Source organism: Mustela lutreola, chromosome 1 (assembly GCF_030435805.1).
Source record: "Mustela lutreola isolate mMusLut2 chromosome 1, mMusLut2.pri, whole genome shotgun sequence".
In the NCBI taxonomy this organism is placed as follows: domain Eukaryota; kingdom Metazoa; phylum Chordata; class Mammalia; order Carnivora; family Mustelidae; genus Mustela; species Mustela lutreola.
In genome coordinates, this window is record NC_081290.1 from 911,323 (window position 1) to 928,716 (window position 17,394).

The 17,394-nt window shown below is 43.9% G+C and overlaps 1 protein-coding gene across 3 annotated transcripts in view; it reads left to right on the forward strand.

Annotated features, from left to right (window-relative positions):
- TMEM150C (transmembrane protein 150C) overlaps window positions 1-17,394 on the forward strand; it is a 67,685-nt gene that overhangs the window by 37,508 nt on the left and 12,783 nt on the right. For all 3 annotated transcript variants that reach the window (XM_059152519.1, XM_059152361.1, XM_059152453.1), the window contains exons 2-5: window positions 14,784-14,873; window positions 15,721-15,774; window positions 15,892-15,924; window positions 16,405-16,472. In XM_059152519.1, the coding sequence (XP_059008502.1) occupies window positions 14,794-14,873; window positions 15,721-15,774; window positions 15,892-15,924; window positions 16,405-16,472 (235 nt within the window). In that variant the 5' untranslated portion in view covers window positions 14,784-14,793. The remainder of the gene's footprint in view (window positions 1-14,783; window positions 14,874-15,720; window positions 15,775-15,891; window positions 15,925-16,404; window positions 16,473-17,394) is intronic.

Below are 17,394 nucleotides of genomic sequence, written 5' to 3' on the forward strand. Positions count from 1 at the left end.
CATATTATAGGCCTATAGATGACTTGGTAGATAGGGATTTGCAAGAGAGGATATTTCTGTCAAACAAGACTAGTTTGGAATCAAAGCACCCCACCCCCCAAGTCCAGCACTACTCAGACACACTAGGAATTCTAATGGTTCAATGTCCTCAGTCAGCAAATCCACCCGTAATTCACACAAGCCAGGACAGTTCACCATGTTAAGGGGAGTACAGCGGGTCTGAGAATGTGCCTACCATGCTCTCAACTCGTTCTCTACAGAAAGAGAACAGGCTATTTCCTGATGAGCTCTCTCTCAAAGAAAACGGTTGTCCCGGTGCGTCCTTTGCAAGGGGACGAACGACAGCAGGGCTGGCACAGGGCATTAGAGGTACCAGAGCTGGGAGGGAGCAGCAGCACACGCAGGGGGCCTGTCCTGAGAGGTGGCCGGGTGTTCACTGTTCTCCAGCCAGGCCGCCGGACCACAGCAGAGAGAGACGGTTGCTCCAGGTCGGGTGAAGAGAAGAGGGAGGGACTTGGGAGAGAACGCGTGTGTGTCTCAGGGGTGGTTGCCCCGCCCCCAATCTTGTCCCCTCCATTCTGGGGAACGACTCTGGCGGGAGAGCGGGAGGGCTTCAGCCTTCATGGGGAGGTAGAGCTGGCATTTGAGCGGCGAAAAGGGACAGTGGGAGAACGGTATCCTGAACGGGTGACTCAAGTTCAAGGCCACAGTTGCCTTGGTCTGGTGATGGGACACCCGAGGGCCACCAAGAGGCACGCCAGCCTCTTGTTACGGAGAACTGAGAAACATGCCAGTCCTGGGGCACCTGGGTGGCTCAGTCGGTTAAGCATCTGCCTTCAGCTCAGGTCATGATCCCAGGGTCCTGGGATCAAGTCCTGCATTGGGGCTCCCTGCTCTTGAGGGAGGCGGCTTCTCCCTCTGCCCCTCCCCTCTGCTCATGCTCGCTCTTTCTCTCTCTTGCGCGCTCTCTCAAATAAATAAAATCCTAAAAAAAGAAATTTAAAAATTAAATTAAAAAAATATATAGAAACATGCCATTCCTCCTAGTGGCATGCTTATAAGTCGTTGTTGGGTTGAGGGGTTGAGGAAGACCGAGAAGGTTGATAATTTATGAGGTCTGCTGCGGGGGCTTTCTGGACAGGAACTGTACAAAATGAGAAACTTATTAGATCACCTTGTACAGGTGTGTGGTGGGCAGCCCGGCTGTGGAAAAACGAGCATGAGGCACTTAAGCACGTCTTCTGAGGCCCTGGATTCTGTGGTTCTCGCTGTGGGGATGCAGGGGTTCTGAGTGTTTGGGGGAGTTGGGGTTCTGAGTTATTGATTCATTCTTCTGGCCGTGGAAAGGACGCAAGGTGATGTACAACCTTCAGCACTGGTCTGAACCCCTCAAAGAAACCTCCGCTCCCACCTCTTTCATGTGGTTTTTCTCTTTCCAAAGAAAAGTCACCAGTGTGATTTCTAAGAGACAGCTGGGAGGATTTTTGTACAAGGTCATACCCTGCTTCACCGACAGAAGCAGGGCCAGCAGACGGGCAGCTGCGTGGTGGATGCCTTATACCAAAGGTGAAAAGGCTAGCCTAGATTCTCTTTCCAGTTTCTCACCAAATTCCCAAGTTGTTACCGTTAAACTGAAGTAAATCTGTAGTTCTTCTTGTTTCTCTTGGATCGAAGATGGGTCGGGCATCAGTGAGATTAGGACAGCTACTCACAATAATAGACTTCTCATTACTGAGTGCCTGCTATATGCTTACCGAAGAGCCTTACATGTATGAACTCCCTTAATCCTTGTGGCAGCCCGAGGAGACTGTACTATTATGATCCCATTCTATAGATGAGAAAACTGAGGTTTAGGGAGGTTAAGCAATTTGCACATCACCCCCCCCCCCACCCCGCCATACAGTGGCAGAGCCTGGACTTGAGACCAGAGAATCTGGATCCAGGACACGTGTTCATGGTCCTGGCTGTGGAGATGGGATGAATTCTCATTAGGGCCATCACCTTTGGTATAAGGCATCCACCACGCAGCTGCCCGTCTGCTGGCCCAGGACATCCAAGTTCAGGGTTTGGGCTTTGACGGCCAGGTGCAGCAGCCTAGCATTTCTCAGCCTGTGTTCTCCCCCTAGCCAGGTAAGATTCTGCCTGAGTTTCCTCCTCAGCGTCCCCATTTCTTGAACTTCGTGGACCGTGGGGATTTCTCGTTTGCTCTGGTTTGTTTCGTGTTTGGTTGTTTCTCTTCCCGGAGCCAGGCCTGAGAGGCGGTGTCTGAGCACAGCAGGCGGGAGGCAGCATCCTGCCCAGGCACTGTTTGTCTTGGCACGTGGAGCTGGGACTCTGAGTCAGAAGAGGTTGCCCTGATGCTCTTCGAAGCTGCGGGTTAGTGATTGCAGGCACAAGGATTTCATTTTCAATTAGCTGTGGCCAGACGGCTCTACCGAGTTGTGTTTGTGTTTCCCCTTAGGGATAGGAAGGCATATGAAGCAACTGCATATGGTGGAGGTTCTAGAAAAGGTTCTTCAGAGCTGCTGAATCAGGCATGTCAAGAGTAAACACCTCATTGTCATCTATCAAATAAAATTAATATTTCCTACCCTTTTTTTAGACCTCCCAGGATACCGTGAGTCATTGTCTAATTCCCAATCTATAAAACGCAGCTAGCTCTTTGCAGGGAAGCTGTGGGTATTTATAAAACCTTTGTAAAAGTTATGTGTGTAAAGGTTAGTCGCTGCTAAGGAAGGAAGCCATTCCCTGGCCTTGATTCTTCCGCGTCCTTAAAGAAACCACCTAGTTGCTTGGAACATCTGATCCAGCAGAGCAGAAATCTGTGAAATTACTGTTGCCTAAGAATGGAGCTCATGGAGAGAGTGACTTTGTCATTTCTGTGTCGAAGAGTGTGAGGAATTGGACAAGCTTCCTGGCCTGTAAACAGAGCATGTGAACGCGGTTAGAGTGTCTGAGTGTCAGCTAGAAGAAAAGACTCAGCTGTTACAACAGGAAAACCGACAATAATGGGGCTTAAAAATGAAGGTGTTTTTTTGTCGTGTTAGAGTCCAGGGTGACAGCCCCTGTCACCGGAGGAGGAGAGGTTCACGAGAACCAGGCCAGGCTCAGCACAGCTGCTTGCTTCCGCTCGTTGCCATCTCCGCTCGTGGGAAGAGTGAGAGCTGTGTGTGCCGGGCCAGGAAGGTCCCATGGCAGTTTAGTTCCATGGTGACTTCACAGCCCGGAGGGGTTTGGGCAGGCAAAGGCCTAGCTAGCCGTTCTTGAAACATGGAAGAAAGGCCCAAGAATGGGTTGTCTTTTTTTTTTTTTTTAAGATTTTATTTATTCATTTGAGAGAGACAATGAGGGAGAGAGCACAAGCAGGGGGGAGAGGGAGAAGCAGGCTCCCCCCCACTGAGCGGGGAGCCAGACCTGGGACTCAATCCCAGGACCCTGGGACCACAACCCGAGCTAAAGGCAGATGCTCAACCTACTGACCACCCAGGCACCCTGAGGATGGGTCTTCATAGACATGGACAGCTAACAGCCCGGGCACAGTCGGTCCCTCTGGCCACCAGGTTCACTGAACACCCTGTTTCCAACTTGTGGAACACTCTCTCTTCATCCCAAGCGAGACAAGCGAAACGTGTCCATGAATGCACCCCCTGCGAGTTCTGTCTCTGGGTAATGCACAGTCCTTCCACCAGGCTTGGATGTGGTTTCTAATGGTCTGGCCACCTGTGAACCGGAAGGCACATGACCTCCCCTCTACACCCATACGCACACTCCTTGCACAGTGGTAGAGCAGGGGTAGAAACCACAATTAAGGAGAAAGAAATGCACACAGCAGTCCCTGGCTAGAATTCCAGAGTGGGCAACGGGAGGGCTCCTTACCGTGCCAGAGAAGGTTCCCCATGAGACCCTGATTCTGCCTTTTCAAGAGGACTCCCCTCGTTCAGGGCTCTCCGTGTGTCCCTCAGCCCTGCCCTTGGACGGGCGTCGCCCTATACTCTTTAGCGGAACCTGAAGTGGGTGTTGGGATCTGCCCCCCTTGGTGGCCGCCCAGCTTTCGCAGCGCACGGCCTGCCGGTGCAAATCTGGAGAACTGAGCGCACCGCCGTCACGAGGCTTTATTGGCTGCCGTACCTTCACAAAAGCCACAATTCCCTCGGAAACTCCGCTGGCTCCTGATCGGTTAATTTCCAGGCAGTTCACATACCAGCAATCTCTCCCCAAGTTCTTTCCAGGTCGTGGCTCTCAAGCCTGCTCTATCTCTCTGCTTCCACGCTTGCCTCTCTTGCCTCTCTGCTCTCACCCTAGGCTCGTGTCTTTCTTATCATTCATACTAAGAACAAGAACAACTAATTCGCACTAATACACAGGCTCTTTCCAGTCGTTTCTCAGAAAGTTAGAATTGCAGTCGGAATGTGATCTGCTTTCCAAGTCAGACTATCAGGGGACAGTTTTATTTCTTTAAGAATCAAAAAACTTTGTTGACGCAGACCAGATTTTAAAAAACACTTTCCCTGTATCTATTTCTTTTAACCATGGTAAAATATCGTAACACTGAAGTTACCATTTTAACCAATGTAATTATGTGATTCAGTGGCATTAAGTACATTCCCACTGCTTTGCAACCCTCACCACTGCCCATCTCCAGAACTCTGTTCCCATTAAACATGAACTCCCCGTTCCCCCTTTCTCCTCAGTCCCTGGCAAGCCATTCTACTTCCTGTCTCTGTGAATCTGACCACCCTAGAAGTGCCCTTAAACTGCAATCATACACATGCGTCCTGCCATCACTGGCTTGTTTAATTTACTGTGAGATCCTCGAGGGTCATCCATGTTGTAGCCCGTGTCAGAATGTCCATCTTCTTTAAGGCTGAGCAATATTCCGTTGTTTGTACGTATCCCACGTTTTGTTTATCCCTTTCCCCATTGATGGGCATTTAGGCTGCTTCCTCCTTTTGGCTCTTGTGAAAAATGCTGCTGGGAACACAGATAGGCAAATATCTCCTCAAGTCTCTGCCTTCACAGCCGGAAACGGAAGTCCTGGATCGTATGTTAATACCTAGTTTAATGTTTTCAGGACCCTTTACGCTGTTTCTCACAGCAGCTGCACTGTTTTCTCTTCCCAGCAATGGTCACAAGGGTTCCAATTTCTCTACGTCTCTGCCAACACTTGCTATTTTCCAGGATTTTTTGGGGGGGGAGGGTTGATAATAGACATCCTGATGGGTGTCTTTTTCTTTTCCTTTTTTTAAGATTTTATTTTTAAGTAATCTCTCTACCCATCATGGGCATTGAGCCCACAACCCTGTGATCAAGAGTCACATGCTCCACTGACAGAGCCAGCCAGGTGCCCCTTCCCAATCTTTGTCATCACTCCATTGGTGAAGTGTTTGTCAGTTTTAGACATTATGATGATTTTTTTTTAAGATTTTATTTATTTATTTGTAAGAGAGAGTGAGAGCGAGCACAGGCAGACAGAGTGGAAGGCAGAGTCAGAGAGAGAAGCAGGCTCCCTGCGGAGCAAGGAGCCCGATGTGGGACACGATCCCAGGACGCTGGGATCATGACCTGAGCCGAAGGCAGCTGCTTAACCAACTGAGCCACCCAGGCGTCCCACATTATGATGATTGATCCCTAAATGCTTCGGTATGTGTCTCTAGGAAGTAGAAACACATACATCCTATATGATACAATGCTATTACCACAGGATGCTAAGTTTTATCATATGAACACTCCCATTCCACTGGAGAAAAGTTACAAATAGGGTCACGCTTACTTGAAAGGGAGGCTGCTAATGAGGCTGTAGTTGGGCACCATTTGCCCGGTTTTAATGGAAGAAGGAAGAATGGATTCTGGTACTTTACCAAGCTACAGCAACAGTGCAATAAAGGCTTCCCTGATTCGCATCACAAGAATTTGGGTGGCTGGTTTCTGGGAGTTTGGTGCAGTGTCTCAGTGATGTTATCAAGGAGTCTGTTCTTTCCGTCTTCTGCTCTGCCACCCTCAGTCTGTTGTCTTTGGATCCTCCTGTTTGTTGTCTCATGATTCCATGACAACCAACATGGCACTGGGTACCAAGTTTTCACAACAGCATCCCAAGTGGGAGAGGAGAAGAGTGGAAGAAGCTTCCCATTACCAGGGATGCAAGCCCTTCTCATTTGCTCTTCAGCAAGTAGACCTCCCCTTGACTCTCACTGGCCATGTTCAAGGGGTCTGGAAAGATACTCATCGCGGGAACAGGATAGCTATGTTTGGCTTAGACCAGTAATGACTTAGACCAGTTAGGGCTGGAGCCATTGCAGTCCTAAATAAAGCTAGATACTGTCAGGTAAGAAAAAGAAGGGAAATGACTGGTAGGTTGGCAATAAATCTGCCACATGAGCAACATTTTAAAGTACTGTTAAAGATATAAACGGATATAAAGATATAAATGATGCCTGGTTGGCTCAGTTGTTAAGCATCTGCCTTCGGCTTAGGTCATGATCCCAGGGTTCTGGGATCAAACCACGCCATCAGGCTCCCTGCTCAGCAGGAAACCTGTTTCTCCTTCTCCCACTCCCCCTGCTTGTGTTCCCTTTCAAGCTATCTATCAATTAAAAATATAATCTTTTGGGGAAGAAAAGATCATATAAATGGACTCTGGGGAGGATCTTGGCTTAGAAATTCTAAGAAGATATCAAATTGAAAACCTGGGAGGAGGGCCTCTTTCTGGGATTATTCCATGAATGGTGTGGGGACAGTGTCTACCATCTGTTTCTGAGAGAAAGAGTTCGTTGGGCCACTTGCATGAGAGGATCCCTACAGTGATCTGCTTCTAGATCTTCTAGACTGCTTCTAGAAATCGAGAACGCACTGGAGATAAACCAGTCACCATGGTTCTACTTAGAAATCATCATGTTATTTAGAGATGTAATATTTTATGGAAATCTTTTACTAATTAATATATCATCTTTTGCCAGTGCTCATAAAAATTATTTGGTGGCAAAATTTGACCTCATTGATTGAACAAAATTGCTCACATCCGATTAAAGAAAGTCATATAGGGCACTGGGGTGGCTCAGTGAGTTAAGCCTCTGCCTTCTGCTCAGGTCATGATCTCAGGGTCCTGGGATTGAGCCCCGCATCGGGCTCTCTGCTCAGTGGGGAGCCTGCTTCCCCCTCTCTCTCTGCCTGCCTCTCTGCCTACTTGTGATCTCTCTCTCTCTGTCAAATAAAATAAAGTTTAAAAAAAAAGATGTATATTTTAGGGTGACACCAGGTCACTCAAATTATGCTTTCCCAAACTTAGGATTCATGAAAGCAAAATTTTTACTGTCAGCATAATGAGCTGGTTGTACTGCAGTTTTATATCTGAGAGCCTGTAAACATTTTAGCAAAACAAAACAAGGAGTCCCTGTTATTACCCCTTATTATTGTAAATTAATTACGAAATAACACAAGCCTTCCACGCTGGCCCACGACACGAACCAGGAAATAGCTTAAGATTCCCAGAACGTTAAAAAAAAAAAAAAATCAAGGATGCTCACAGACACTGTGACAATCCCAGTTTTTAGTGGGTGACTCGCTAATCTTTCCTGTTCCATTCCAGCTGGCCCTGAGAGGAAAAAAAAATTGCTTTGGCAGGGAGCTCATTCCTGATAAATCATAAAATAAAAAACAAAAACAGAAAACTGAAGATCCCAAACATCACTCGCAGTGGAATATAGTTAACACTGAAAAGCCATCAAATGCTAGGCAGTTACCAGTGCTTTCAGTGTACTTCCAACCATTTTAAAAACCCTCTGAGTAGGTACCATTATTTTTCCCACTTGACTGATGAAGAAACTGAGGCACAGTGAGAGCTCAACAGCCAGCCTCACACAACAGTGCAGAGCTGAAATTCAAAGTCATGGTCGTCTGGCTCCAGAGTCCTTGAGCTGGAGCTCCCTCCTCACCGTGACCCTAGCCTGTGAGATATTCTTCCAATTCATAACAGGCACATCGTCTCCAGTCCCCAAAGTATTATCTTAACTTTGAGGACATTTTTTTGTAAGCAGTTTCTCACCAGTAAAGTTGTAAAATCTGTAAATGAAGATGACCTAGTGGGCTTTATTTTTCTGTTTGTAGGTTGGCGGAGGTTTACCATTGCTGCTAGAATAGGTGTGTCTTCAGGGATCATCACTGGGAACAGTATGCTATATTCTTGACTTCCCAAGCTTCATGAGGTTATATTGCAAGAACCATCTGTTTGGAAATTTGATTAATTATATGACCTCAATTTTATCAAGACCCCTTTTTCGAGTCCATTAAAGTAGTTGGAGTCCTAGGTGCTGGGGTAAAGTGTGCTTAAACTAACACTTTGTTGGGGCACCTGGGTGGCTCAGATGGTTAGCATCTGCCTTGGGCTCGGGTCGTGGTCCCAGGGTCCTGGGATTGAGTCCCAACTTCAGGCTCCTTGCTCAGCGGGGAGCCTGCTTCTCCTTCTGCCTGCCGTGGCCCTGCTTGTGTTCTCTCTCTCTCTCTGACAAATACATAAATAACATCTTTTTTTTATTAAAGATTTTATTTATTTATTTGACAGAGATCACAAGCAGGCAGAGAGGCAGGCAGAGAGAGAGGAGGAAGCAGGCTCCCTACTGAACAGAGAGCCCGATGCGGGGCTCGATCCCAGGACCCTGAGATCATGACCTGAGCGGAAGGCAGAGGCTTTAACCCACTGGGCCACCCAGGCATCCCATAAATAAAATCTTTAAAAAAATTTAACACTCTGTTTGCTTCCATGAGATTGTAAGTTTTAAAATGGCCAGGTCTTCTCTTGATGCTTCATAGCTAGAAGACTTATAGAAGAACCTAAGTGTCACCAGCAGGAGCCACCACAAATGTTTGCTACAGGTCAGGTTCTCTCTGAGGAAGAATGAAAGCTTCAGGAGAGCAGGGGCCAGGTCAGCATTTTCAGCCTTTGACTCTGTGCTGACGAGTCTCCACAACACAGTCTCATTTGTGCCACAGATGGGGTGAAAGAAAGTGAAGATAACTCAAACTTTGGGAATATTTATTGCAAGAAAAGGACACAAAATAGACATGTACAGAGAGTACAGAGAGCTCGTATTGGCTCTCTAGGAGGATCTGACCATCTGGATAACAGCTTTGCAACTCATTTGGATAAATGATACCATTTGGAGGAGAGCCTTCCAAACCAAATCTAAATGCCAGAACCCCTTCAAGAAGGTTTGTGCAATTTGGGCTCTTTGCCTCAGACAGTTTCCTCAGTCAGAAACGCTTTGGGTGCCATTGTTTCAGATTTAATTTACCATTTGGGACATGGGAACAATTCTAAGTTTCTTTAAGGTATAATTAGAAGATTAGTATCAATGGAGTAAATATTACACAGAATTAAAAAAAGAAGTATAATTCAGTATAATTCAGAATGCAAAGATAAAAGTATCTTAGGAGTATGGAGTACTCCTTCCCCACTCCCCCGCTTTTCCATAAAAAGGCAAGGAAAAATGTGCTGTCTTAGCTAGTAGGTACCATGTTGCTATAGCCCCGGGAAGAGCAGAATGTGTCCTTGCTAGGAAATATAAAGTTTGGGTGATACTTTCTAACGTGACTGGAAGTGATGGACCCGTTTATTTTAATGGTGTCTGGTCTGGGAGGGTAGAATAAAGAGAACCATCTCCGTTTCAACTCTTAATTCTCAGATAACACTGGGAAGCAGAGAGAGTTAATTCAATACATCAATTCATTTATTCTTTGCAGAGGTACTTCCAGTCAAATATCTAAACTTACCAAGCCAGAACAGCTCAGAGAAGATTATGAAACCTCACCAAATCGATGTTACTTCCTGCTGCCTCCAGACTCCTCCTCCAGCAGGGAGAGCAGAGAATGCGTCGGTGTTGTTTCTACAATGCAGGTTTCTCTGGTCACATTATAAGCTGCGAATGGGCTAAAGGACAAATAGGTTATTCTGGAAGGAAAGAGAAAAGTATACATAACAGAGTCCTCTGCTGTGGTTAATACAGTCCCACCAGGGAGAGAGAAGGAAGTAACAGGACAAAGAAATGTCAGACGGGGCATTGATAGGTTAGCAACACCAGAAACAGTACCAAATAACTTAAAGATGGATAGGGATATGACATAGGGAAGGGAGACCTGCCCATCTTCATACGCGCGCACACACACACACACACACACTTAACTGTTCTGTTAAGTTCATGCTTGTCCGTTGCCAAAAGAACGCGGCCTGGTAGGGTGTGTACTATGACCAAAGTATATGTTCTTCATTACAGGGTCTTCCTTTACTGTAGCAGAAAACTGACCTGGAGCATCACATATTTCCTGATCCTTGTCAAAGTGATTCACGAACTGTTTAGGGTCTAGCCCACTTCAGTAAGACAATAGAGATCTATAGTTTAAAAAGACATAAGCATGGGGTGCCTGTGTGGTTCAGTTGAGTAAGCGTTGGACTCTTGATTTCAGCTCAGGTCATGAGATCAGGCCTCACATCTGCTTAAGAGTCTCTCTCTCCCTCTCCTCCTGCGCCTCTCCCCTCTCCCCAGCTCCCACTTTCAAGTAGATAGATGGATAGATACATATATACATACTTACATATATACATACACATAACCAGGGGTGCCTGGTTGGCTCAGTTAGTAGAGCATTAGTTAGTAGTGACTATTGATCTGGGGGTCATGAGTTCAAGCCCCACGTTGGGCATAAAGCTTACTTAAAAAAAAAAAAAAAGACATAAGCAGACCACAGATTTAAACGTAAAATTATAGATCTTTTAGGAAAAAATAGAAAATCATTGAAATCAAGGGGTAGGCAAATAATACTTGTCTTAGACTTGACATCAAAAGCACAGTTCATAAGAGAAAATCTTGGTAAGTTGGATCTTCAATGAATTTAAACTTTAGTTGGGGGGAGGGGAGGGCGCACCTGACTGGCATAGTCAGTAGAGCATGACACTTGATCTCCCGCGTGTGAGTTCAAGACCTACATTGGGCATAAAGCTTATTTGGAAAAAAAAAATTTAAACTATCCTCTGCAAAAGACTGTGTTAAGTGCCAAAACTATTCAGTGGGGGAAAAGATAGTCTTTTAAACATTGTTCTGGATATGCAAATGAATTACATTACCTTGCACCATATGCAAAAATTAACCGAAAATGGATCAAAGACCTAAAAAGGAAGAGCTAAGGCTATAAAGCACCTTTAATAAAACAGGGGGGAGCCTCATTATGTTGGATTTGACAATGATTTCTTGGATAGAATATCAAAAGCACAGACAACAAATAAAAAAATACAGTGGACTTCATCAAACTTAAAAACTTTGGTGCATCGAAGGACACTATCAGCAGAGTGAAAAGGCAACTCACATCATAGGAGAAAAATGTGTAAATCATATACTTGACAAGGGATTAATATCCAAGGATTAACTAATATATTTATTAATATATAAAGAACCCCTACCACTCAATAATAGAAAAACCAAAAAACCCAATTTAAAAATATGCAAAAGACATGAGTAGACATTTCACCAAAGATATGTACATGGCCAATAAGCACATGAAAAGACACTCAGCCTCACTGATTATTAGGGAAATACAAATCAAATGGCTACTAGTAAACAAACAGAAAATAACAAATATTGGTAAAAATGTGGAGAAATTAGAGCCTTTGTGTACTGCTAGTAGGAATGTAAAATGATACAACTACTCTGGAAAAAATTTGACAGATTCTTTAAAACTAAACATGCAGACGTTCCTGGGTGGCTCAGTGGGTTAAGCATCTGCCTTCAGCTCAGGTCATGATCCCAGGGTCTTGGGATTGAGCCCCACATCGGGCTCTCTGCTCAGCGGGGAGCCTGCTTCCCCCTCTCCCTCTGCCCCTCCTCCCTATGCTCTCTGGCGCATGTGCACACTTTCTCTCTCTCAAATAAATAAATAAGATCTTTAAAAAAAAACCTACACATGCAATTATTACAACCCAGTACTTGGCAGTTGTGGGCATTTAATCCAGAGAAATAAAAATTTACATTGACACCAACTCCCATATGCTAATTTTCTATAGTTTCTTTATTTGCAATAACCAAAAACTTGAAACAACCCGATGTCCTGTAATAGATGAATAAATTTGTAGATGCATACCATAGAATGCTACCCAACGATAAAAGGTGCCAAACTATTGAGAAACACAAATCTTAGATGACTCTCCAGGGAATTATGTTGGGTGGAAAAAATTCAATCCTGAAGGTTTCATACTATATGATTCCATTTGTATGACATTTTGAAATGGTAAAATTTATAGACTGGAGACAGGATTCATGGTTGCCAGGAACTTAGAAAGGAGGGTGAGGGGAAGGTGGGTGTGGTTATAAGAGCAAAAAAAGGAATTCTTGAGGTCATGTAACTCCTGTCATATTGGTTCCCCTTTTAGGAACAACTGTATGTTCTTTATTGGACTGTTGTGGTGATCACACAAATCTACACAGGTGGCAAAATTGTATAAAACTAAATGCACACACCTAGCAAGGAATACATATAAAACTGGTGAAATCTGGATGAAGTCAAGAACTGTATCAGTGTCAGTATCTTGGTTGTTGATTGTACTATGTTTGGACAGGATATTACCATTGGGGAAATAGAAAAATACAGAGGATCTCTGTGTATTACTTCTTAAAACAGTGTGTGAATTTGCCATTATCACCACCCCTGCGAGAATGGTGTAGCCGATGTAAAATTCAGAAGAAGCTCCACAGCAGTTTCATTGGAAACTAAAAACAAAACTATCCACAGACTTACTCTTTTTATCTCCCAAGGCATCCCTTTAAGAAACTGGCAATTTCTTCTATCATTAGGCAAGCAATACAGTATGGTTTTCCCAAAATTTGCCCTATGAGCATTAAATTATTAGGGGCGCCTAGATGGCTCACTCGGTTAAGCACCTGCCTTGGGCTCAGGTCATAATCCCAGGGTCCTGGGCTCCAGTCCCACATAAATAAATAAATAGCATTCTGTTACTACAGACGTAGAAGACACTGTGCTTGGGTTAACCTCCAGGGTACTGCCTCTCTTGTGAGGCCACAGTCTTCAATGTCCTCCCTCTTTTAAAACCCAGTCTTTATGAAGCAAGATGGGGAAATGGTGTTAGGTACGTAACTGGCCCAGACCCAGAGGGTTGATTACTGGCAACGTTAAGGTTGAGAACTAGGCCTCTGGACTCTTACTCTAGTGTAACCATTTCATCTGTGCTCACCCTGTCAGAGCAACTGATTGCAGGGCCAGATGTGGAAGAACTGGTTTACGTGCTCAGTCCGCATTCCCATTTTCTGTACTCATGCTACATCTTTGGCTAATGATGAAATTATTTTTGTTAACAAAATTGATAGCTTTATTATAAGCCCATAGCTTTCTGGTCGGAAATAAATGAGGAGGCACTGACTAGCCACAGTGGGTGTGCTCCAAACGTTCATTCTCCTCCCACATTACATAAACTGTAGCCAGGCCCTGCTGGGTCCTACGACAGCTTCTCCATAGTGAAGAGACTATTACATAGAAGCAGTTGTATTCGTGAGATGTCCCCTCAGTTATTCCCACCTCCTGGTATGGTATGTGGCACAAGCAGGACGTCCATCCTTGTGGACTGGACTGGAGTAGACTGGATTAATTGGACTGAAAGTGGTTCTAACGTATTTCAACTCTCAGCTTCCGTCATTTATTTAACATCCATCCCACCCGGACAGCTGTTGAGAACACACCACAACTGATCACAGACACATTATTAGGTCCAGGTGTGTGTCCCCTCACCCAAAAGATCTACTTTATCAGGTAGGTCACTTCTGATAACCGAGACCTTCCTGACACTTTGTGGGTCACCACCTTCTAGGGAGGGTCATGTTCTCTGATCCAGGACTTGGGAGTGTCAGTGTGCAAAGGCAGATAGGGAGGTGCTCAAATACATGGCAGTGCTGGTTCAAACTTGTAAGCAGCTGGTGGTTCACTGGAAAACTCAAAATAATGAGCAGTGATAGCTCCTTAGATACCTACTAATTACATTACTCTTCTGTTTGGCAGGTCACCTGTAGAGGTCAGTTTCTCATAGACACTCCGGCGGCTTCTCTTTTTCACTTCCAACTTGTGGGGAATCTTTTTATGCATTTATTTTTGCTTTCAAATATAACATCCAAAATGCCTGACATCTGTTCTTGTTCCCCCCTTGTGTTCATTGGAGTTAGTCTGAAAGTATTCACAAAGCATTGTTTTCCCCAATATTCATCTTTAGAGTCTTCAGAGATAGCTGCTCAATATCATGTCATGAGAAAAGTTCAGATTTGCAAAGCATTTGTCATTTCTTCCTGACTGCTAATGTACTTAGTAAGCATCTGTTTCTAGCATTCTTGTCTACCAAGCTGTAGACATATGTACATGCCAGATCCATAGGGCCATAAATCCATAACTGTTAATAATCGCACGAAAAGTAGGTTGGAATAAGCCTTGGTTTCCTAGCCTTCTGTACGTCCTAACCTAAACCCTTTGTCCTTGCTTAAAAATACTGATGCTCCTATCAGGATAACTGTGTTTGTGAGAAGTTTCCCATTTAGTTCTCATTAAGGATCTGAAATATTTAAGCTAATGCTAGATAACAGTTATCCTTGTTACCTGCTCAAGGGATTTCCACGAGCATAAGTGGCAGTATTAGACTGATTTGGATCATGGTTTCATAAAATACACTTCTTTTAACTTCCTTCCCACCCTGAAAGGGTAAGGTAAATTTCTGCCTTAGTTATTAATGTCTGTTCATTTTATTTCAGTGGTACAGGCATGGATGGGAAGAAATGCAGTGTATGGATGTTTTTACCTCTTGTATTTACTTTGTTTACTTCAGCTGGATTATGGATAGTGTGAGTATTCTCTTAATTATTTAAGGACTCGGGTGCAGTGTAGATCAAAATGTCGTTTTGATAGTGTAGGGCATAGCTATCTAAGTGTCTTTTAAATACTTTAAAATAATGTTTACTAATTCGACCTTGCTAAAGTCCCCATTTGCCTTCCCTTCTTCTATTACCCAAAGTAAATAGCAAGAGCGAGTAATAAATTACACCAAGCAGATAGTGAAGAATACTGATTTTCTTTTGTGTTCCCGTGTTCTTTCAATAATGAACGTTCTATAAAATGAAATAATAAACGTCATTATTTGCAAGATTTGCTTATTATTCCCACTTGCTAAAGATTCCATTCACAGTTCATTGCATCATTCAGTGTGACTGGGTTTGGTATGTTTATAAAATGGGTATCGTTACATTTTAAGTCTCGGCTTATCACTAAAGGATGCCCACACTTGCTTATTTCAAGGCCAATTCCCTTCCAGCAAATTATTTTAGCTCCCTGCAGTTCATTGAGAGACGTGGACACACTCCTGAGAAATTAGACAATTTGAATTCTAATTTTATTTTGTTTTATTTTTTAATTCTAATTTTAGTTTGCTCAAAGTTATCAGGTCTTATTTGTTTTCCAGTTTCCAGATTATAATGATTACCATCAATTTGGCAGGGTGTCTTGAAAACTCAAGAAATAGAAATAACAATCACATTTGAACTTTAAGGAGCTAAGTGATTTATAGGTAAACATGATAATAATGCATAGAAATAATGCATAAGATTTAATGTGGCTAGTCTAGTAAAACTGGGCAACAAATGAGTCTTTAAAATTTTCTTTATTTTATAAACATTCCTTGTTCTTTCTTTACAGATACTTTATAGCTGTGGAAGATGACAAAATTTTCCCATTAAATTCAGCTGAAAGGTAAAGTCAGTCTCTGGGTAATTCATTGTTTATGAATGGATATAACAAAACTTCTGCCACTGGTGATTAAACTGTGCACAAATGACTATACTTTAATCCGTGTTTCTGGTTTTCCAGGAAACCGGGTGTGAAGCATGCACCTTATATAAGGTAACTCAATAGCCCTTCGAATCTGTGGGATGCTAGGAGAAGTTGGGAGAGTGATTTAGTTTGGGCTACTGGGTGGCTTACAAACAAAAATTTGTTTAAATTTAAATAAGTTTAAATTTAAATAAAATAAATTTATTTATATACAGCTTGGGTGGCTGGAGGTCGAAGATTAGGGCGCCAACAGTCAGGTCTTGATGACGGCCTTCTTCTGGGTTGTAGATGGCCATCCTCCCGCCATGTCCGCCCACGGCAGAAAGGGGTCAAGGTAGCTCCCTGGGATCCTTTTTATAAGGGCACTAATCCCACTCAGAAGGGCTCTACCCTCATAACTTGAGTATCTCCCATAGTCCCTACCTCCTCATCACATCTCATTGAGGGTTGGGATCTTGACGTATGAATTCTAAAGGGACACAGGCGTTCAGCCCGTTGCGGGTGACAGGTTTTCATATGGCGATAATGAAACATGTCATCATTTTCAAGTATTGCAGGTGACGAGCCCCCAGCAAGCTGCGTGTTTAGTCAAGTCATGAACATGGCGGCCTTCCTAGGTAAGCGGGATGAAAAGAGGGCTTCATGTGCTTCGGTAGCTTTCTTTTTTTTATTTTAAATCCTTCCAAACATCAAAAGCATGGTGGGCTTAGCTGATAATTTGCTGTTGTATCACGTCAGTTATGCTAACACTGGCTTTTTGTTTCGAGGGTCTTCTTCTTATACTTTCGTGTTCACCCTGCTTACCTTACACCTTCTCTCCCCCTTATCATCTTTATCATTTCAGTGTATTCTTGACATTATATCTTTTGTCACATGAAATACTTTAAGACTGTCATAAAATTCCCGCATGAGAATGTAGTGTCCTATAATACATTTGCATTAAAAAGAATGCCTTATGTATTTCTTCACTGGCAAGGGTGACAAATGCATAGGCTTTGTGATAAATATTGACATGTGGAGACACTGTCTTTAAATCCCCAGGCCGACATGAACATGGGTGACACTGTCTCCTGTACATATATACACATACCAGGATGGCAAACAGAGATGCAGGTTAAAAAAAAAAAAAGAAGAAATCTTTGGTACTCAGGTCTGGTCCCCATTCCCTACTTTCCCTTCAGGGCCCAAGACCATCATTTCACATCCTGTCCCCTTTGTTCTGTGAGTGTTTCCTTCCGAGGATCAAGAGAACCAGCCATCATCTCTGTCCCTTTCCACTTCCCCCTTGTATACCTTCTCCCCAAGACCAGTCTCCTCAGTGTCTTTCAGAGGGTCAGCTAATACCATCATTGGCATGTTGTAGGGGATGGGCCAGTGACAGCTAAATTTTTCAACAACAGTTCTCTGGAAATAGTTCTTTTGGATGGTGAGAATTTCAGCCTTGGTAGCACCTGTCCCCCAAAGAGATGACCTGCTATTCTATGTAGAACGCCATCCCCCCAAAACCCTACTCATTCTTAAGATATTTTTTAATGTTTG